Source organism: Panthera tigris, chromosome F3, assembly GCF_018350195.1.
Source record: "Panthera tigris isolate Pti1 chromosome F3, P.tigris_Pti1_mat1.1, whole genome shotgun sequence".
Taxonomy (NCBI): Eukaryota; Metazoa; Chordata; class Mammalia; order Carnivora; family Felidae; genus Panthera; species Panthera tigris.
The window spans coordinates 4,315,223-4,338,267 of record NC_056678.1 but is presented as its reverse complement, the minus strand read 5'-3'; the positions used below and the strand labels follow the sequence as shown (position 1 = coordinate 4,338,267).

The following is a 23,045-nucleotide window of genomic DNA, read 5'->3' as shown; positions in this document are numbered from 1 at the left end:
TATAGTGTTTAAGCACCTGTGTGCATTGTACACACGGTACTCCTAAAGGTTATAATTTTCAGAGGGATGTGAAATAAAAACACACGAGAAACTTCTCACATGTGTTATAAGTAACCATTATATTTTAAAATCAGTTTTAAATTGAAGACAAATGAAAATTTAATGCTAAGATGATATTACCAGAAAAATCATAAAAACATACCCTAAAGAATACAAATATATTTGGGGAAAACAAGAATAAATCTCTAGCAATCACATTAATCACATTTAAAATCTTAGAAAATAGACAGATTGTAAAACACACCTTAAAAATATTCATGGGATAAGTACGTTAGTAGATGTGCACTTACAAATTGTAACGTCAGTGGCAAAATCACCCTCGAATGTAAAATTTTACTTGTTATTAAAATGTGATCGATATTTAAGCAAACCCAAAAACACACTATGAGAAGGCAAGGAGAGCAAACACACAGCATTAGTGGGGATGTATCTGGTCCTTTGTCCTGATCCGAGGACAGACAGCAAGGATCAGTCAGCGCATTCTTTCTCCTTGAGCCCAAACAAACCCTCAGAATCATTCTAAACAAAGCATGTCAGATAGTGTCTACCAAGAGACCACAGATAAAATATTGAATTAAACCTATTTTCTATCCCTAGTCTAGGATTTCAGTGACATAAAACACTTAAACAGATTTTTAGACAACTATTTTTAAATCAGAAATGGTTATATTTTCATATTATTTAGAATTCACTTAATCAAGAAATGGATTCCAATAAATTTTTCACTTTAAAGACCAAGATCTATCACAGAAACAACCACAAAAGCAAATGAATGTAATTGGCAAACTTGAATCCATTAGTAAGAAACAATGGAATAATATACTGCTTTCTTTTAGAAAAGAAAGCAACCCTTTCAAGAGTGCAGACAATGAACGTACTCGGCCGTTAATAAGTGTACTGATGAGACAGAAAAGGTAATACCCTTTTCAACAGAAGCAATACATTCTCTCATTCTCCACTTATTAAGGTGGGAGAGTGATTTAAGGCTTGAAAATCCTGGATTTTCAAGGATCAACAAAAGAAAAAGTAAAGGGTTGATTTATGGCATTAACAAAGATTTCAAACACTTAACACTTACTTTTGCAAAAGCTTCAAAAATGTCAAAGGAAGGTGGCAGCTGAGAAGCATCCTGTATTTCTTCTCTCATGAAATGTTGAAATGTCATTACAAGTTGCCTGAGGCCCTCTTTCTTATCTTCGGTCAGTTTGTTAATATCTTTTTTAAAGGGAAAATAAATAGCACAATCACACAGTGAATTTTTAATGGATAACTTTCAGGTGTTCAATGTTAGCTATTAAACCAGATATTTCCTGCTCTAGATTTCATTCTGACAGAGAGCAAATATGTTTCTTTTTATTTGTTGACAACTACAAATTATGATACATATATTATCAATTAAATTCTGCCAACTTCATCGACAATATAGGATCAAATGCCTATCAAAACAAAATAAATACACATACAGATGAAAACCACTACAACCAGAATCGGTAAAGATGTGCGTTACAGATTCTCCACATTATCCTGTGCATGTGTTCAACCCATCATAAATGCTTAAAGTCAGTGAATTTAAGCAGATTTTCCCATGAAACAATTTACAACCCAGAGCATAACTAACTGATAAACAGTGTATCTCAAAGGCAGGAAAAAAAAATGAGAAGTAAAAAGTTCAGCTAAAGTTCATTTGGTGAAATGTGTCACATAGCACATTGAGAAGGAAACAGGGACCAACCCAAGAAACCCCAACTTCAAGTTATTTCCACACTGAATGAACAAGATGTGGTGCTGTTTACAGCACTGTCCACAAGAGCCAAAGTCTGGAAAGAGCCCGAATGCCCATCAACAGATGACTGGATAAAGAAGATGTGGTGTGTGTGTATAATATATATATGTGTGTGTGTGTATATGTATATATATATATATATATATATATATACATATACACACAATGGAGTATTGCTTGGCATTCAAAAAGAAGGAAATCTTGCCATCTGCAACAACGTGGATGGAACTAGAATGTATCATGCTAACTAAAATAAGTCAGTCAGAAAAAGACAAATACCATATGACGTTACTCACCTGTGGAATTTAAGATACAAAACAGATGAACATAAGGGAAGGGAAGCAATAATAATATAAAAACAAGGAGGGGGACAAAACAGAAGAGACTCTTAAATACAGAGAACAAACTGACGGTTGCTCTGGAGGGGTTATGGGTGGGTGTTGGGCTAAATGGATGAGGGACATTAAGCAGGGCACTTGTTGGGATGAGCACTGGGTGTTATACGTAAGAGGATGAATCACTGGAATCTACTCCTGAAATCATAATTGCACTATATGCTAACTAACTTGGATATAAATTTAAAAAATAATTAATTAATTAATTAATTAATTAAAAAAAAAAAAAAAAGATGTGGTGCTGCTAAAACCCAAATAGAAGGAGAAGGTTCCAAAGAGTAGTTATCCAAATATCACCCCTTTGAAAACTCAGTTTAATCTGTACCACAAAAACATGTTAAGACTAAGGAGTGTACAATTAATAACATTTGAGAACACTGTACTTAAGGCAGCACGTGTGAAACCACTACTGAGCAGGGCTAATGTTAACAGTAAAACTCACTGCAAGAGATGTTAATTACCTAGTCATAATATAACACGAAAAAATGACTAATTACTTTTCTATTAAAACTTGAAAACATACATCAAGTTGAACTATAGCATAATTCTCCTGCTCGTGTCAGGTCTACATATTCTCTTTAAATTACTTGTTCAACGGAATAATTAACCCCATGATTTCTTGAATAATAATTTATTATCACTGGCACTTAGGATCCCATAACCATAAATCTATACAAGATCATCTTCTTACTGGTCTCCACCCAGAAATACTAAACTGTGTGGCAAAATTTACCCTACAAGGTCTATCTACTTTGGGGTGAAGTCATTTACAACCTCACTGAAGAGGGTCTGTGCCAATAAGAAGGAAAAATAAACCCTACATTTACTGAACACTCTGATTTGGAAGGCCGTTCAGTGTTCCCAAACAGCACGGCCACCACTGTGGTAGTTCAAAAGAAAAACAACACTCAATGCTGTCAGACAGCCCAAGTCAGCCATACCTTCTACTTTCCTTATTATCTAAAGGACCAGTGAATCCAAAAATTCCCTGGAACCCCCTTGTTCACATCACTCTTCCTGGACATCAAAAAGAAACTAAGAGTGGGTTATGGTTCTTTACAAACTCCTAAATCGCCAAAACTACCCTGGAATAAATAAATAAATAGTCAGTCGTAGATAAAAATATGAAAAGTGTTATTAGATTTGCCTCACATAATAAAGAGAAAGAAAAGCAATGTTAAAAAGAAAGCAACACACAGGGTCAGCAAATAAATGATAGGATTCTTTTGATGGTGATATAGACAACCACTTACTTGACTCCAGATCATAAAATGAATAAAGTTTCTCCGATTCAGAGGGTGTTTCTTCCATCTATGAAGCAAAGGGGGCAAACACCAAAAACAATTTCAAGTGCTCTAATATATAAATGAATATATTTGACTATCTTTAGATATTTTAATAAGAGTCCGTTTAAAAAGACAACTTTCTATATATTCCTTCTCTTCATCACTTTCTTAGAGTTGAATTATTTAATCAGTAACAATTGTAAAATAAAATCTAAGTTGTGACTTAATCTACTAGTTTAATTTCCAAATGGAAAACTCTTTTACAACAAATTTCATACTTTTATTTCTTTTTCCCCAGCTCTACCCACAGATTTATATCACTGTAAGGATTCTGCTACTAATGATTATAGAAAAGCAGAGATGGATGAATAAAATAATAATTTATTACAAACCGTAAAACTTTGAACAAGCTATCTCACCTTTCCTAATCTAAAACATAGTAATCATAGCACCTGATTCTCTGGGTTGTTATGGGGAAAAATGAGGTCTATCGTGTAAAGCAATTAGGACAGGGCCTGGAAATAGGATGTGTTCAACAGAAGGTAGCTATTACTATAATTGCTTTCTATTAGATTCTGATGCAGTGGGTCCTGGTTCTCTATCTTTTCAATATTAATAAAGTAAAAAAAAATTCAGACTCAAATATTATAATGATCACAGAGATTAAAGAAATGCATAATAACAAAGTTGATCTGAATTTATTATCGCTTTGAAATAAATTTGTATTTTTTTAGTTCAACACAATATATACATTTGCAAATAGTGGTTAATTATACGATAGATGTCATATACTCAGTTCAAAGACAATGCCCATTTCATATTCCACATTCATTTTTTGGAAATTGAGATGTTACTGGCACATAACATCTTGTTAGTTTTAAGTGTGTAATCATACTTTTACATTCTTAAAACTCTCTATTAAATTTTATAGCCCCCCCCCCCAATAAAAGTCAATAACCAACAGGACAGAACAAAGCTGGAGACTGAAATAATTTGAGAAAGAGATATTCATGTGAAATTCTGGCCAAAAAAAGGTCTGGAGGGTATTGCCAGAGGTTTATTTCAAAGAATCTAGTGAGTGTTTTGGTAAAGAAGGGGAAAGGGCTGAAGAAACAATTTCAGTGAAACCTGGCTATTAAAAAAAAAAAAAAGATAATCACACTTTCATGTAAGATTAATTATCATCTAATTAAAGCCTCACTTGAAGAAGCAACCAAAAAGTTAGTGCATTAGTTCACAGTCGAAAAGTAATGAAGGGAACATAACAGACATCACTGGCATCTCACGCCTTAGATACAGGACCTTGTGTTTCTATTCCCGGGAGGTCACACACAGAGAGGGCCCTCAAAGGTGGTGCTGCCTCACCACCACTGAGGCTGACTAACAGCAAAACAGCAAGTTTCTGTCTTAAAATACTCCCTGGAGTAATCTACCTTCTCCCTTCATATGCGTTTAAAGACAGCCTTAAATATGAATAGTACCTGCAACTTCAAGAGCTTTGGCTAAATTAAACCCCTAGCATATTTCACGAATTTTATACTCACAAGTTTGAAAACAACTCTGCCAAGAAGTCGAACGGAATCCGGGGGATACCTGGGTTTGCAGCTTTTAAGACATTTGCATTCCCGCTTGTGGTCTTGCCAAGCTTTTTTCTGTTAAGACAAGAGTGGGGAGGGAACATGTGACAGAGAAATGTAACTTTCATTTACAATGGCTTTGAACATTGAGAGTCATCAACACTAATTTAATTTCAACAGCCTAAATAGAACTGCGTAATAGAAAATGAAAGCAATATTCTAATACTGTTAATCATGCAGGATCCAGTCTTTGCCAAGCATGCAATTACCAGGCTGGACACCAAGGCTTATGCTCCCACTCTGTCCTTTAATATGCCCCATGGTTATTACCTGGCTGGTGGAGTCCAAAGAAAGAATCATTATGGCTTACTTAATAATGTATAAGATAGTCTTTTAGCTGATTAAATAGAGTTCAATAATAGATGGTAATTTTGAACACAAAAAGAAAATATCTCACCAAATTAGAAAATAAACACATGGTTCAGGAAAATTAAAAGAGGGCAGACAGCTTTCTGAGTTTCTGTGCTGCTACAGTGAGTACAAAAATATCAGGAGAGCTAACATACAATAAATATGAAACCTTCCGTATTTAAAGACAACACAGAAAAGGGTTATTAGCTAAAATGACTAAATGTCACTTGCCCAGGACCGTTGTGTTTTATTTATTTTGTGGTCCTGGCTTAATCATTAACAATTAATAGTGCCTCTTTTCATTCTGAAAAGTGTGGTCTGGATGATAAATTTCATGGTCGCTTAACCGATGATCCTAGCCATGTGCTGGCGTGGCTGAAAAGACTGAAAAGTGAGCCAGTCACCAATCCTGCAACACTGTAGATTATGGACTCTCCCTGAGTCTTAGGGTCAGAAATGTTAGAGTATCCCCCTGTGAGCGGGAGAGACAGTTCGACCAAACGTCTAATATGTTCTATTCCAACAGGGCTGAAGTTCCATCACTGAAATGCCTGATGCTACAGGCATTCTTGCTTCACAAACTATAAACGTGCCTCCCAACTTCTGGCCCTATTAACATTCCTCCAGGAGGAACTCCCTTTTCCATCCACAGCACAAACATGCAGTGCAACCAAAAATTTCAAAAGTGCAGCAGCTATTTTGAAAACGGACTTTGATTCAAGTTGAAGCCAGCATTTTGTTCAGAATCACTGCCCCTGCTGAGTTGCTGTATGAAACTGTGGCCCGTGTGCTATTTCCTCATAATTCTAATCTTGAAGACATTGTTTACAAGGGGTGTCTCACCTCTTTTACCAACTCTACCCATGGTTGCCTCACTTCATTTCTTTATATCCACCATGGCAATGCTTTTAATGTGATGTTTGCAATCTTTTTTTTTTAGTATTTATACTTCACTCATTTCTAAATAAGACTGAGTTGCTTCGAAGTAAGGATGTATATGAAATAAGTTTATAAAATTAGAAACAGAAAATGTTAAATCTATAAAAAAAATAGTCCTCTAGCATTTATTGAGCATCCTACAGTATGTCAGACACATGGGTGGGCAATTAAAAAACGGTAGTTCACGTGATATTCACAAAAATCCAAATGGTAGATATTATCTTCTATTAAAGATTAATAAAGTAAGGCTGGGATCTGACTACCAAGCTATGTAAACATAAAAGGGGAGTAAAAATTCTTAGTATGCCAAACAGGAGAGCTAAGTAAGTCCCATGTTCATGCACTAAATTGATCTGGGCTAGGCAAAAAAAAGCATAATGGCTTATATAACTCTCATCTGACAGGAAAGAAAAACACACAGCCTTACCAACTATCAAATCACAGAAGGAATTTATCCCAAGAATGCTAATTAATGTACTGGACAATGTCTTCAAAAACAGTTTATAGTTCTAATGGCCTTCATATAGCTACTTCTAATGTCCCTACTCACTAAAAGGCGTACTATTAAACTATAACTCAGGGAAAGAAAATGTTTCTATTTGTTTAAGGGGCTAGTCTTAGACTAGCAATTAGCAATTTACCAACATGTGTAAGATCACTTAAAAAAAACATGTTTCCGGGGGCGCCTGGGTGGCTCTGCTGATTAAGTGTCCGACTGTGGCTCAGGTCATGATCTCATGGTTCATGGGTTCCAGCCCCCTGTCAGACTCTGTGCTGACAGCTCAGAGCCTGGAGCCTGCTTCAGATTCTGTGTCTCCTTCTCTCTCTGTCCCTCCCTTGCTCACGTTCTGTCTCTGTCTTGCAAAAGTAAATAAAATATTTTTAAAAAACACATACTTCCATTGTCCAATAAGTTTGAAAAATGCTACATAATGTATACCCCACTTAGAGATCTGAAGTAATTTAGTTTGTGAGAAGTTCAGTTTGCTAAAAAGCTCTGCATTAAAGAAACGTATAAATTAGCTAACACAAGTTTCTCACGATTGTTACTGCTATCCTTTGGGAAGGTAGGTTGGTATATATGGGCTCAGATAAACTAAATTAGTGATATATTAGCTATTACATACTTTCCTTCATGTGATCTTTGAATTCATAATCATTCACACTGACAGGAAACTAGAGTGCTGATATTTTTTACTTCTGATTGAAGGGAGAACCGTGACTTTGGTGGAAGACTTTTCATTCAGTATTAAAAGCTGAGAAGCCTGACAGATGCCTTCATTGGCCATGTGGGCAGGAATGAACCACAAGTGCCAATGGGTCTCTGAGAAAGCACTCTGGCCCTGTTCAAAACCCGAGCAAGTGTCCAGATGACAAAGGACTGCACCTACCAAAATAAAGCTGAGACCATTTGGACCAAAAGATCTTAAGAACATATTTTAATCAATACTTGCTAGTATAAGAGATCATCCATAACCCCCTTACGTTTGGAGCAGCTCAGTCTCCTGACAGCTCAACCAGAGTGAAGTAGCTACAAAATGTACCCCTAGGTAACAAACCAGTTGATCTGTTAGGCGACATTATTTAGAAATAAACATCCAAATTTTGGAGAATTCTTCTCAAAACAACTTTAGGTCTTTAGCATAATTAATATTGAGTTCTTATTTCTTAACAGTAATTAGAAACTAAACAGTATGTTTCTTAAGGCTATTCCTAAATTGCTGCAGGTGAAAACACCAGAGAACATATGTATCTCCCCATTTCTTCAGCAAAAAGATATTCATTCTTTTCATCTAAAAGCCAAATCAAATCTATATAATAAACACAGAAAGCAATCATACCACTTAAAACTGGTCTAAAGCACAGTGTCAACTTTACAGTCTACTTCCTATCTTACCATGATATTAAAACCATGTTTCTAAAATGTTAATTATTAGGATTTATTGTTCAGCTTCACCATCATATCTTACTATGAGGCTCACTATCAGAGGCAAACCACAGAAAAGGCTAAGAAAGCAATCTTGTAAGGAACTGCATTTGACTTTGAAGCAAAACTCTACAATCTTACAAAAACATTAGGCATTATCTTCACTCTACAAACTATAACCTTGATCTAGACCTCAACAGCTCATAATCTATCTGCCAATTTTCTCAAAGACAACCTTCTTGATTTACTTTTTCCTACTTTTTTCCATTACTGAAATGCAGGATGTAATTAAGATTTTGTTCACAATACTGGCTGTAATGTTTTCTGTTCTCATAGTTGAAAACTAACAATAATGTACAATAGGCACAAATTAGCATGAAAGACAAAGGAAATTTAAATATTGCATTAAGACACAAAGACAATGGGAAAAAAAGAGTCTGAGATGAAAAAAAAAGGAAATGAAGACATCTATGACTCAATTCCATGTATTGGTAAATGAATGACTCAAAAAACAACTTCAGAATCTCTACATTTTCATGTTTGGTAGTATTTATATTGATACAGAACATAAACTAAACCAGTAGCTCCCAGGGTGCCTGGGGGGGCTCAGTCATTTGAGAGTCCAACTCTTGATTTCAGCTCAGGTCATGATCCCAGGTTCCTAGGATCGAGTTCTGCATTCGGCTCCACACTGAGCAAGGAGCCTGCTTAAGATTCTCCCTCCTCCCCCTCCCGCCCCTACCCTGCACATGCGTTCTCTCTCTCTCTCTCTCTCTCTCTCTCCCTCCCTCCCTCCCTCCCTCCCTCCCTCTCTCTCTCCCTCTCTTTCAAATAAATAAATAAACAAGCAAACGAACAAACCAGTAGCCCCAAATGGGGGTAACCCTAATGTTGAGGGTTGTTTGGGAAATTTATGGAGGTGATTTTATTTGTTAGGATGCTTGGGGAGAAAACCATGGGCACTTAGTGGCCAGGAACCAGAGGCGTCGGGCACCCTGTACAGGGTAATTCCACACGATGAAGAATCGTTCCAAAACCAAGATGAATTTTAAAAGTCCAACAGGGGTGCCTGGGTGGCTCTGTCAGTTGAGTGTCTGACTTCGGCTCAGGTCATGATCTCACAGTTCGTGGGTTCGAGCCCCGCATCAGGCTCCGTGCTGACCGCTTGCTCAGAGCCTGGAGCCTGCTTCAGATTGTGTCTCCTTCTCTCTCTGCCCTTCCCCCATTCATGCTTTGTCTCACTCTGTTTCTCAAAAATAAATAAATGTACAAAAAAAAAGATTAAAAGTCCAATAAAACATTCTACAGAGGGGAAAAAACTTGTTTGTAATCATCCAAGCCTGGAACTAAGCCTTGTTTCACATAAAAAAACGAAGAGCTTGTTTTTACACAGCCTTGATAGCACTGAATTTTCTAGGTAAATCAAGGAAAGATTGCATTTTAGGAACTTTAGTGAAAGCTATTTAATATTTTATAAAAGCATATCACTGAAGGCAACACCACCGGTGGTATTTGGAGTTAGCAATAACACACACTTTCTGATCCTGAATTTTGTACTTCCCTTTCCAAGGTGACTGTACAGACGCAAGTATATGACTTCTTAATTATGTCTTCCAGTCCAGTCATGCCTGAGCATGTATGTGTGTATGTGTGTATGTGTGTATGTGTGTATGTGTGTATGTGTGTATGTGTGTGTGTATACAGAGAGAGAGCACGCATTATATAATATAAAATATATTAGTTTATTGTAAGTTATCATCATTTTCCTTCTCCTTTACATTCAAGTTATGGAATTACATTGATATTGAATTTTAAAAATATGTAACTAGGTAGATTGTATTTACTACAGAATTTCATTTCAAGATACTACAGAGGACCAAAAGTATTATTATAAAAAGCTAGAGTTAGGTCTATGAGAGCTCAAAACTGTAGAACTAGAACAATGCTACACAGCACACACAGACATAAAAATATTTATTTAAACACACAGCCTGGGACAACCTCAGGGATTCTGACAGTAGTAACGAGACAGGATCAGGTGTCTGAATTCTTTTTATTCACTGAGGGTGATTCCATATGTAGCTAAGTTTGAAAAAACCACCGATCTAGACTAAATTAAAAAGGCTACTGTATATACTAATAGAAGAAACAAAAAAGTACTTTTCTATACTTATTAAACTATTATACAGTCCTATAAGAATGAACATTTTATAATACTGACGTAGGGAAAGTGTTTCTAAGCAGGACATAAAACCCAAAAAGGAAAAGAAGTACATATTAAACTACATTAAAAATAAGTAACTTTTGTACATCAGAAAGAACAAACCTAATACCACAAGCAAGGTTGAAAGATAAAGGCCAAACCAAGAAAACAAAGTCTACAATGTATAAGAAAGACAGTGTTAAATGTCTCTAAAATAAAAGGAGGTCCTAACAAAATAACTAAAGAAAGGATGAATATTTCAATTAAGGAAGGAAGGAAGGAAGGAAGGAAGGAAGGAAGGAAGGAAGGAAGGAAGAAGGAAGGAAGAAGGAAGGAAGGAAGGAAGGAAGGAAGGAAGGAAGGAAGGAAGGGAGAGAGAGAGAGAGAGAGAGAGAGAAAGAAGGAAAGAAAGAAAGAAAGAAAGAAAGAAAGAAAGAAAGAAAGAAAGAAAGAAAGAAAGAAAGAAAGGCAAGCCGGCCTAGGACATGAATAGGAAATTCATGCCTAAAAAGGAAAGAAAAAATAAACAAAAAAGACAAACCACACCAGGGATCAAAGGCATGCTAACAGAAAGAAGGTAATACAGGTGGTCCATTAGTGTAGCAACTATGAATGAAACTAACAGCATTTGGAAGAGTCTAGGGTCTACGGTCTAGATCACTCCAGCCTTATCAGTAGAACTGTAAGGTTCTCTAATCTTTCTCATAGGTGTATGGTAATGAACACCAAAAATCTTAATGTGCATATTGTTGGTATACGAATAATATTTACAATACACTTAATCCTAACAAATCTAATTGGTGTACAGAAATAAGTGTAAGAATGCTCATCATACATTTATTTAAAAAACTGAAAAACTGGTGGGGCGCCTGGGTGGCTCAGTCGTTTAAGCGTCAGACTCTTGATTTCGGCTCAGGTCATGATCTCACAGTTAAGGGTATCGACCAGCATCAGGCTCTGCGCTGACAGAGCTGAAAGCATGGTGCCTGCTCGGGACTCTATCTGCCCCCTCCCCTGCTCATGCACACACACTCTCTCTTTGTCTCTCTCTCAAAATAAATGAACATTTTTTTTTAAACTGAATCATAATAATTTTTCAGCTTTTCCTAAAAGAAAAAGCTATTTTTGCCTTTTTCCTTATGCTGTCCCAATATTGTTTGAATTTTCTACAAATATCATGTTACTATATTTACAAACAATAGCGGACATCATTATCTTTCTTATGTCTGGTAACTGTGATTCAGGGAGAAGCATTTTTATATGAAAGAGAGAGCAAAATTACTGTTCAATAAACTCTTTTAAATATTTTTGAAAATCTGCTTGTAACTCAAAGAATAGCTTAAATGTATTAATTTTTAAATGCTAAAAAAAAAAATACGCTTCAATGAAACCATTTGTAATGCAAAGACTTACTCAGTAAACTGTTTTATCAGTTTATCTTCATTCACATCCATTTTTTTAAAGTAAGTGTACTACCAATTAGGTACATCTTGCATTTACCAGATGACAGACATCTGATGATTTCTTCTAAAGCCAGTACCATTTAGAGAAGATATAAGTTACTATATACTTATCATTGATCATTTGAAATTAATGCCATCTAAAAGGAAGAAAGGACAGTAAATCCTAACAACTCTTTCTCTGGCCAGTCTCACATGGTCCTGATTACTAAAGAAGAGAATTGATGAGATGTTAAAACGGAAAGAGAAAATCAGTTTATTTCAACTTTCTTACACAAAATAGCCTTGCACTACTATGACATTCCCCTCCCCTCCTTGGATATGATCACTACAGCTCAATAACCCATTTAAATGCCACTAAACATTGGGGACAAATGGGTGGCTCCGTCAGCTAAGTGTCTGACTTCCGTTTTTGGTTCAGGTCATGATCTCATGGTTCATGGGTTCAAGCCCCACATCCGTGCTAATGGCACAGAGCTTGCTTGGGATCTTCTCTCTCCCTCTCTCTCTGCCCCTCTCCCTTCCCCCACTCACACTCACCAGCTTTCTCTCAAAAATAAATAAAAAATAAACTTAAAAAAAATACTGTTAAACACTGGGTTTTGATTACAGTAAATACTCATCTTAGGGCAGTTTATTATTGTGTGGGATAGAGTATTACAATGCATATCGAGACTGGTTTCAGTAAAACACATCTAATTCATGACCGGGGCTCCCCAGACATTCATTTTGTAAGAGGACTGGATTCAATAATGTCTAAGGCAGCCTCTCAATTATAAAAATCTATGATTCTGTAAAATCACAGGAACATATAATCTGAATTATGAATTATGTCAAAATAGGTCTGAAGCCTGTCCACATAAGGCTTACATAGAGCTGAAAATTTTCCTCAAATTTTAGATCATTTAGAGAGTATTTTCCTCAAATTTTAGATCATTAAAGGATGAAGAAATTGGCTTAAAATGTACAAAAAGAGAATTCTTTTCAGCCATTTATTCAACAAACGTGTTTGTCATTAATAATTGAACACCTTCTGGCGTGGAAGATTGTTACAATTTTTTTACCACATTTTCATGATTCATTCCACTCAAAATCAATATTTACAGAGATTTCCTATAAGCAAAACTTAGAGAATACTTGAGTTGCCCTGCAACTTGCAGGAAGGAAAAGAGACCCAACAGTTTTCCAATCACTTACAGACCACTTAATAGCAAATAAACAATATCTCTATCTTCATGCCTCAAAAGTAGTCTAGTATTGAACTGCAGGTTGATAGATACATGAAGATCAAAGCTGGATTCTGGAAAAGGAAAACCAGAAAGCTAAGCCAGGTGTCTAACAAGCTACAGCTGACTGACAGGTATTGATTAAAATCTTGCATAAAATCTCCTTACAGCACAAGAGAGACCTAGTGATAGACGTTAGACTTATCACCTTAAAAGCTTACTGAGTGCTATATCAAATCTAGACCTTCCCACTAGGCTTAATCAAATTAGATAGGGCCAAATATAAAGATGGAGTAGGGTAGGAGAATGGTCGTAGGGCATCAAGCTGACAAAAGAAACAACAAGTATTATTTCTTGGGAAAATGGAAATTACAGTTTCCTGATTAACTGAGGAACAGTTAATAATATTAGTGCCCCAAAGTCAGTCAGCCATCATCTAGTGCAGAATTCAGGTCAAATCCATTCTGCCACCTGCTTTTGTAAAGTTTTACTGAAACACAGCCACATTCACAGTTTATACTCCCTCATTTCACACTATGACGGCAGAGTTGAATAGTTATGACAAGAAATCTACGGCCCACAAAGCCTAAAATATTTATCACCTGGACCACTACAAAATAAAAAGTCTGCCAACCTCTGATTTAGTGAGAGGTCAGATCAGGATGGAATGGCCTACGTGACATATTTTATCTAGAAAGGCAAAATAATTCACTCACCTCTACACACTTCCAATCTTCTGTGCAAGGAACTTCCACGCTAATCCGAACGTCAGCACTGTGTTCTAGCTGAACACGGCAATGGAGCACATATATTTTGTCTCCCCAGCCCAAGTAAGCATCAGGTTTTTAACTCCCAAAGTGGATTAGAAGAGCCATCAACGAATGAGGAGTTTAACGTCCTTTCTACAAGTCAGAAACCGGGGGTAAGACAGGCTGCAGAAACAGGGCAGCGGAGGCCGCCTCAAAGGGCAGTTACCTTCCGAGTCTTTTCAGAGAAGGCAGCCACCTGCCAGGGAGAACTCCAGCTGGGACCCGGCAGCAAGAGTAAATGTCAGGCACAGAAGGGGATTGAAAGTAGCCGAAAAAGAGAGACTTACCCAAAAGTCTTATACCAAACAGTGTCAAAATACCTCCTTGCTATTGGAATGACTGTGAGGAAGCACAGGAGGGTCAGAGTCGAGAATCTAGCTGCATCTGACGCTCCTGTTTCTGATGCAGAGATCAGAACTTCTACTGGGTCTTCCCGCCCCACACTCACCCTCCTACGACGGCCGCCTCCGCAGCCACCTCATTCTTCAAGTGGCGTAAAGGCTGTGAGCCCTTATTACAGAGGAGGAGATGATACCTCGGCACACTTCAAGGCTCTGCGGTAAGTGGTAGTTTTAAAACAATTTATGGAGCACTAATTTACAATAAAATGTACCAATTTCAAGAGTGTAGCTTGATGAGTTCTGACATATACACACATCCTTGTAACAACACCAAAGTTAAGACAGAGACTGTCATTACCCCCCAAAGTTCCTTTGTCTCCCTTTCCATCCGAGCCCTCCAACCCGAGTAAGCGGTGATCTGGTCGCCATCATTATACACGAGCTGTGCCAACTCCAGAACAGCACTACGTCCTTCGGTCTGGCTTTATTCCCTCCATGTAACGTTTCTGAGATTCACTCATGTTGCCTCAGGTAGCAGTAGTTGGTTCTTTCTTACGGCTAGTTGTGTGTATATGCAGTGTGTGTGTGTGCGCGTGTGTGTGTGTGTGTGTGTGCACGCATGTGTGTGTGTGTGTGCATGTGTGTGCATGTTCCACCTAGGAGCAGAGCTGCACGTTTATGTGGTGAGTGTACACTTAACATTTTTAGAAACTACCAAACTTTCCCAAAGCAGTTCTATATTTACACTCCCACCAGCGGACTATGAGGTATCCACAACCCGGTCTGCACTCGGTGTAGTCAGCATTCTGCATTTTAGTCTAATGGGTATGTAAAGGTATCCCAATGGGGTTTTAACTTTCATTTTTCTGATGACTAATGATGTTGAGTATTCTTTGCTGTATATCTTACTGAAGTTCAAACCCATTCAAATCAAACCCATTTTACTGTGCTACCTTACTAAGTTGCATTTTCTGTTTTTTTACTGTTTGTTTATTTATTTATTTGAGAGAAAGAGAGAGTGCACATGGGTGGGAGAGAGGCACAGCAAGAGAGGGAGAGAAAGAATCCCAAGCAGGTTCCACGCTCACCACGGAGCCCCACATGGGCTCAAGCTTACAAACCACGAGATCATGACCTGAGCCAAAGTCAAGAGTCAGAAACTTTTTTTTTTTTTTAACATTTCTTTACTTTTGAGAGACAGAGCACGAGCAGGGGACACAGACAGAGGGAGACAGAATCTGAAATAGGCTCTAGGCTCCAGGCTCCGAGCTGTCAGCACAGAGCACAACGTGGGGCTCGAACCAATCAACCGCGACATCGTGACCTGAGCCGAAATCGGACACTTAACCAACTGAGCCACCCAGGAGCCCCAAGTGGTGAACATTTTAAATAAGTTATGGACACAACTCCTTAGCCAATTCCTAGAAAAGCAAAGAGCTCAGCAGGGGGTGTGCCTATAACATGCAAACTAACCAATCCAGAGCCCTACCTTGGCTCTCTGCTAAAGTCCTAGAGTAACTAGACCCAAGTACCAGGCAACTAGAGACCATGCTTATAATCCAAAACCCTCAGGAATTACACAAACTAGGCAGTCCTAACTGGTTTGGCCTGCTCTGCTTTGCCTTTCCCACAGAAAGCCTAATAAAGGCTCCAGCCTCAGCTTCCCCCTGCTCCCACCTTCCCTCTGACTACTGTGAGGGTTCTACATGTGGCCCTGTATGGCAATCCATGCCTCCTGTTCTAGGGCCTAGGAGTATAAGAAACTTCGTTTTCCTGAGCTTCTGCTTTCCATCTTGTGACTGCACCTGACTATCAGATGAAAGAAAACAGAATGGCGTCTATTTCTGGACTCTATTCATTGCTCTATACATCAATCCTAATGCTAGTACTATATTCTCTTCATAACTGTGGCTTTAGATTACGTCTCCAAGTCAGGTGGTCTAAATCCTCCAACTTTGCTCTCCTTTTACATAAAGGACTCAGTTTAAGTGTTCTGCATTTCCATATAATTTCAGTCAGATTATCAATCTGTGGGTCTTTGAATGAAACTTCATTGAATATGAATCTATACAGTGGTATTTTCAAAATCACTTATTATAAGTGCTTATGGATTTTGAACTTTTAGAATCAATTAATAGATAGGACTTAACTTTGTGTCCCAGAACAGAATATAAATATTAGTCTTGACAAAAGTGAAGGTATAGGTGGCAAGTTATTGGACACAGAATGATAAGAGACAGAGGGATGAGTGGGAATACTAATATCTTAACCTCTGAAAGTAGGGAATCGAGAGATACTATCTATACAGTAAATCCCCCTTACCCAGGGGGGATCATTACAAGACTCCAGTGGATGCCTGAAACTGTGGATGGCACCAAACCCTCTATATGTGACCAACAGGCAGGTAGTGTAGACAATGTGAACCCGCTGGACAAAGAGATGATTCACGTCCCACGTGGGACGGAGTAAAACAGCTGGGACAGCGTGAGATTTCACCACACCACTCAGAACAGTATGCAGTTTAAAACTGATGACCTGTTTACCTCTGGAAGTTTCCATTTAGTATTTCTGAGCTGCGGCTGAAATATAGAAAGGGAAACCACAGATAAGGGGACACTACTATACTTGATTAAACATAAATAAAGGCTTGCCCATATTGTTTAAAGTTATAAATGCAAGAAGGGGAAATTGAGCCTAACAGATTATAACAGTTAATCCCAAACCAACATGGCCGAAGCAGATTTTCCCCACCTGAGTCTCTTATACAGTCTTCCCCATGTCATAAATGGGGTCATCATCTCACCAGTTACTAAAGCCAAAAACCAAGGAGTCTTTCTTGATTCTTCTCTCCCTCTCTATCCTATATTCATTCCCGTTCTATTTTTTTCAGCCCCTCCTCTGAGCGCCACACAAGCATACCAGCTGCCTATTCAACATCTCCACGTGTGTTCAACAGGCACAAACTCAAAACCTGTAGGCTAGACTTCTCTCTGAACCAGCTCTTCCCTCAGATTTCCGTAAGTCACAAAACAGCACCACCATTCATCCGAAGTTGCTCAGGCTGGAAACTTAGAAGTCACCTGTTACTATTCTTTCTGCCTCACTTCTGACATCGAACCTATTGGCAAACTTTCACCTACACCTTCAAAATATGTCTCAAATCCAATCATTACCACCTCACTGGTACCACTCTACCTGAAACCATCCAAGCTTTTGACTAGATCAGTGCCTTGCATATACTGAGTTCTCAATTTGAATGAATGAATGAATGAATGACTGCATGCATGCATGAGCAAATTCAGTCAGTGCTTCCTTCAAAAGATACCCCAAATCTGACTGATCCTCTTTGCTGCCATTACTACAGTCCTAGCCACCATCATACGGTGACCAGACTACTGTAATAACCTACTGACAGTTTTTCCATTCCCTACCTTTACCCTATAACCTATCCCCACAGCAGTCAGAAAGTTTCCTTTAAAATCTTAGTCACACCATAATATTGATCCTCCTTCCCCCCCTTAGAACCCTACAGTAGCAGCCCATCACATACAGAACAAAATGTGTATTTTTTAACCATAGCATATAAAGGACTTATCATAACCTGGAACCTCTCATCTCTCCAGTCTTATCTCCTACAACTCTCTGTGTCACCTCCTCTGGTCCAACCTCTGGTCTTCTTGTCCTTCCCTGAACACAGCATATTCACTCCTGCTTTTACATTTGATGTGCATCCAGCCTGAAACTCTCTCCTAATCTTGGCATGTCCTGATTACTTCTTTCAGGACTTGACTCAAATGCCACTCCTGACAGGTTTTAGATCGACAGATGGATAGACAGATTATAGATCGGCAGGCAGACAAATAGACAGATCTCCTTATAAACTGTATAGGTATATCTCTCTCTCTCTCTCAAAATCTATTTGATGTATAGATATGTTTACACTATATGTATATATGTATGTGTACACACATACACACACACAAAACAGTCTCCCAATCACTATCATTTTCTCTTACCTTCTTTATTTTATAATATAAAGATAATATTATATATTGCTTTATTAACTTATTATACGTCTCACCTGGAAAATGTAAGCTTCACTGGGCAAGGGCTTTCCGTGTCTTTTTTAATACTATTGTACCAGAGCCTAGAAAAGTCCTGGTGTCGAGGCCTGGGTGGCTCAGTCAGTTAAGTATCTAACTCTTGATTTCGGCTCAGGTCATAATCTCACAGTTCGTGGGACAGAGCACATCGGGCTCTGTGCTGATAGCACAGAACCTGCCTGGGAATCTCTCTCTTCCTCTCTCTGCCTCTCCCCCACTCATACCTGCGCTTACTCGCTCTCTCTCTCTCCCCCCTCAAAATAAATAAACATCAAAGAGAGAAAGACAAAGATAGATAGGAAGAAAAGAAAAGAAAAGAAAAGAAAAGAAAAGAAAAGAAAAGAAAAGAGAAAAGAGGAGAGAAGGAAGGAAGGAAGGAAGGAAGGAAGGAAGGAAGGAAGGAAGGAAGGAAGGAAAGTCCTGATGTTGGGGTCCCCAGAGGCTCAGTCAGTTAAGCATCTGACTCTTGATTTTGGCTCAGGTCATGATCTCTTGGTTCCTGAAATCAAGCCCTGTGTCAGGCTCTGAGCTGACAAGAGCCTGCTTGGGATTATCTCTCTCCCTCTCTCTCTGCCCCTCCCCCATTCACACTCACATGCGCTCGCTCTCTCTCTCTCTCTCTCTCTCTCTCTCTCAAAATAAACAAAGATAGAAGGAAGGAAGGAAGGAAGGAAGGAAGGAAGGAAGGAAGGAAGGAAGGAAGGAAGGAAGATGGACTGACTCTGGTATTGACACTAGTATTTGCTAAGGAAATCAATAGGTAAAACCATAATCAAGTCCTTCAAATCTTAACTCACTAGCCGCACATCCAGCTGCTTTTCTTTTCTGTATTTTTTTAAGATTTAATTTTTTTAGAGCAGTTTCAGGCTCACAGCAAAACTGAGAGGACAGTACAGAGGCTGCCCATTCACTTCCTACCACCACACATATTATCAACATCCTCACCAGATGGCGCATTTGTTACAACTGATGAACCTACAGTGACACATCATTATCACTCAAAGTCCATAGTGAACATCAAGGTCACACTTGATGTTGTACATTCTATGGGTTTGGACAGACGCAAAGTCTATCCACCATTATCCAACTCCTTTTTATTCCTCTAACATGAGAAGTTTGTTCCTCCTTCAGTTCCTTTACATCTGCTGTTCCTTTTATGTAAAAAAAATCTGTTCTAGATCTTTCCATGGCTGGCTACTTTTGTTGTCAATTAGACTCCAGGTCAAATGTCACCTCTACAGGAAGTCCTTCTGTAATTACCTATTCAAAGGGGAGCTCGGACTCACCCAAATCATATTCACTCATCTAATTGTGGGTATTTGGTATTCTCGTCTCCTCGCTCTATAACATGAACTTTATGAAAGCCAGGATCATGTTTACTTGTCACTGCTAATTGCCCACCACCCCAACACCCAGAATGACTAGCTAGTAGCTACTCAATAAGTATCTACTGGATAAACTTTGGATGAATGGAAGGTTCTCAGACAATTATGTAAGAAGAGGGAGAGGAAGTAGGTGCTGATGTAGGTGAGCTAAATTCCCTCACCTACCAGAGCAGGAGGTGAATCAATAATGCCTACATAGATGGCTCAAGAAGTATTTCCCCATCTCACTTATATGTAGAATCTAAAAAGAACCAAACTCAGATACAGAGAACAGATAGGTGGTTGCCAGAGGCAGGGAGTACAGGGTAACGGAAATGAGTGCAAGTGGTCAAAATGTACAAACATGTAGTATACAGGGTGATGACTATAGCTAATAATTACTGCATTGTATATTTAAAACTTGATAAGATGGTAAATCTTAAAAGTTTTCATCACAATAAAAAAGATTATAATTATGTATGACGATAGGTGTGAACTAAACTTACTGTGATGTTCACTTCACAATAGACACATAGATCACCTCATTACATTGTACACCTACAACTAACACAATGTTATACGTCAACTGTATCACAACTAAGAAAGTAAAGAGATATTACTATGGACAGATTAAAGATAACGTAACGTTTTAAAATCTAATTTGAACCAACAAGTATCACTCATGAATGTATTCATTCATTCGCTCGACCACTTACACTCCGTGTACAGCAGAGTACAATGCAGGGAGCACCCCCACCCCACAGTGAACCTGGCCTTCTAACTGCAGAAACAGGCAATTAAACCAATAATTAAGATAATTTCTGTGTGAAAAAGGAGAGACACAAACTGGTCTCGGGAGTTTAGGAAAGAAGGGAGTGACATTTAACCTGGGTCATAAAGGATAAGTACTAGGAGTTCAGCAGATAAGGGGCAGGTCTGGGTCCAAGCCCAAGGACTCATAGAGCCAAAGGCCCAGAAGTAAAAGCGTAGCCAAGTCCACAAAGTTGAATTTCATCCTGAGGAGCAGCCAGGGCTTTCTGCTGGTGGGTGACAGATCATGCTTACGCTCTGAAATAAAACAGTCACTCTGGCTCCGGGGTGGAAAACAGAAAAAGAGCTGGCAGGAGCACAGAGGCTGCAATCAACTTAGGAGGGAGCTGACAGTGACATGCACACAAGTGGTAGTAGAGAAGCTAGAGAGAAGCGAGCCAAGTTAGATCTTCAGGTGGTAAAATCAGCAGGACAGGGTGATTAACTGGGCATGGGGCCAAGAAAGGATATGAGCCAAAGACAGTGACACCCTGAACGCTCAGCCTGCTGGGTGCTTGGTGAAATAACTCACTGAGGCTAGAAAAGCAGGTTTGAGCGAAGAAAGTGCACTCAGGTCCAGCTATAGGGCATTTGAGATATGGGTGCACCATCAAAGTAGACGTACCCCGACTGACATTGCGGAAGGGGATGGGATCACCCAGCAAGTCAACGAAAAGTGAGCAAAGACCAGCTTAGGTCCCCAGACATTTGTAGAAGTCAAAAACTTAAATAAGAACAAATAATTTCAACCTTATAGAGTTTTCTCTTTTTATTTACAATTAGATATGAAGCCAACTTCTCTAGAACACTCAGTCCATGTCCTATCAGTCTGAAGCCTGGCACAGAACTATTTGTGAAATAAACTAAGGGCTTGGCTTTCTTCATTATTACCAGTAGTGAGTGTAATATTCTAGACTCCAACTTATTAAATCACCCTGTTAAGGGGTGCCTGGGTGGCTCAGTCAGCTAAGCATCTGACTTCGGCGCAGGTCATGATCTCATGGTTCATGGGTTCGAGCCTTATGTCGGTCTCTGTGCTGACGGCTCAGAGCCTGGAGCCTGCTTCATGGATTCTGTGTCTCCCTCTCTCTCCGCCCCTCCCCTGCTCATACTCTGTCTCTCTCCCTCTCTCTCAAAAATAAGTAAAACATTCAAAAAAAATTTTTAAATCACGCTGTTAAATGTTGACTAACGTGAGATTCATCAAAAATGAATCAAATCATGCTGTAACTAAGCATAAAATGTAAACCCACAAATAAGATTAACATTGTTAAACAGGTCTATAATTATTAACATAAAATAGAGCCTCTCTCTGCTAATATAGTACTTTTAAAAGTATATAAACTGCAGTCTGATACAGTATCCCTGCTTATTTTATTCAGCAATTATTTCAATTAGAAATGTACATCTATGAATCAAATTAAATCCGGCAGAGGTAAAATAATAATTGGTGAATTTACTTGAAATTGGTGTACTTTTTAACAATATTACAAATTTTGAGCATGCTTTTTTAAAAGAAAACTTAGCCCGCTCGTCCTCTTTGACCTCAAAATCCTCTGTGACGTTCTGGTTATGACAGTATAGAAATAAGACTGGTTCCCACAGATAAGCCCTCTATTGCATCATATGGCACATCATAATACGGCAGACACAGAGGAATACAAGGCCCCTGATGACAAGATACTCTGGCCAGGATCAGAAACAGTCCTGAACACAGCAGTCAATGCATACGTGTACACTATAGACAAAGTGCAGACTGACAGCTTAGTGTGTATCCTCCACTCACAAAACAAACATACAGAGATTACCTCTGGAAGATGGAAGTAGGAACGGGGAAGGAAGCTGGAGGAAACATCCACTCTTGTTACCTCACTTTTCGGTTGAAAGATGAAATGTGAAAATCAATGACACTGAAAGCATCCTCATGGGCACCAGGGACATGAGACCTTAGAATGCCTCAATACCTTCTCTCAGACAACTCGTGGGCGCCATGGCCCCACACATCAAATGCTAAGCTAATGAAGCAAAGTTATGTCCCTCCAGGGTAAATACATTATAGATTTTATGCTACAAATTCACGTCCTCCATATCAATTTCCATTCCGAGGGCGTCTGCCTCCTGTTCATTACTGTTCCTAGTTCAGTTTGTCAGTTTAATTTTGTGCTGCTTTGTAGGAATCCACAATAATTACAACATTTAATTCTGTACCTGAAGGGTGAGCTAAACAGAGCAGTTTAAATGCATATGTTCCAGCCAATCTTTGACTCCCACCCACCTCTGCACACACCCCATCCCCCACACACATACAAGCACATGCACTAGCTGGCTTATATATGATATCTTTCACCTCA

General features: G+C 38.7%; 1 protein-coding gene across 1 annotated transcript in view; it reads right to left on the bottom strand.

Annotated features, from left to right (window-relative positions):
- The window catches only part of SMYD3 (SET and MYND domain containing 3), a 681,855-nt gene that overhangs the window by 495,942 nt on the left and 162,868 nt on the right, over positions 1-23,045 (bottom strand). The window contains 3 exon segments of the mRNA NM_001294289.1: positions 1,139-1,275; positions 3,492-3,549; positions 5,069-5,176. Coding sequence (NP_001281218.1) covers positions 1,139-1,275; positions 3,492-3,549; positions 5,069-5,176 — 303 coding nt within the window.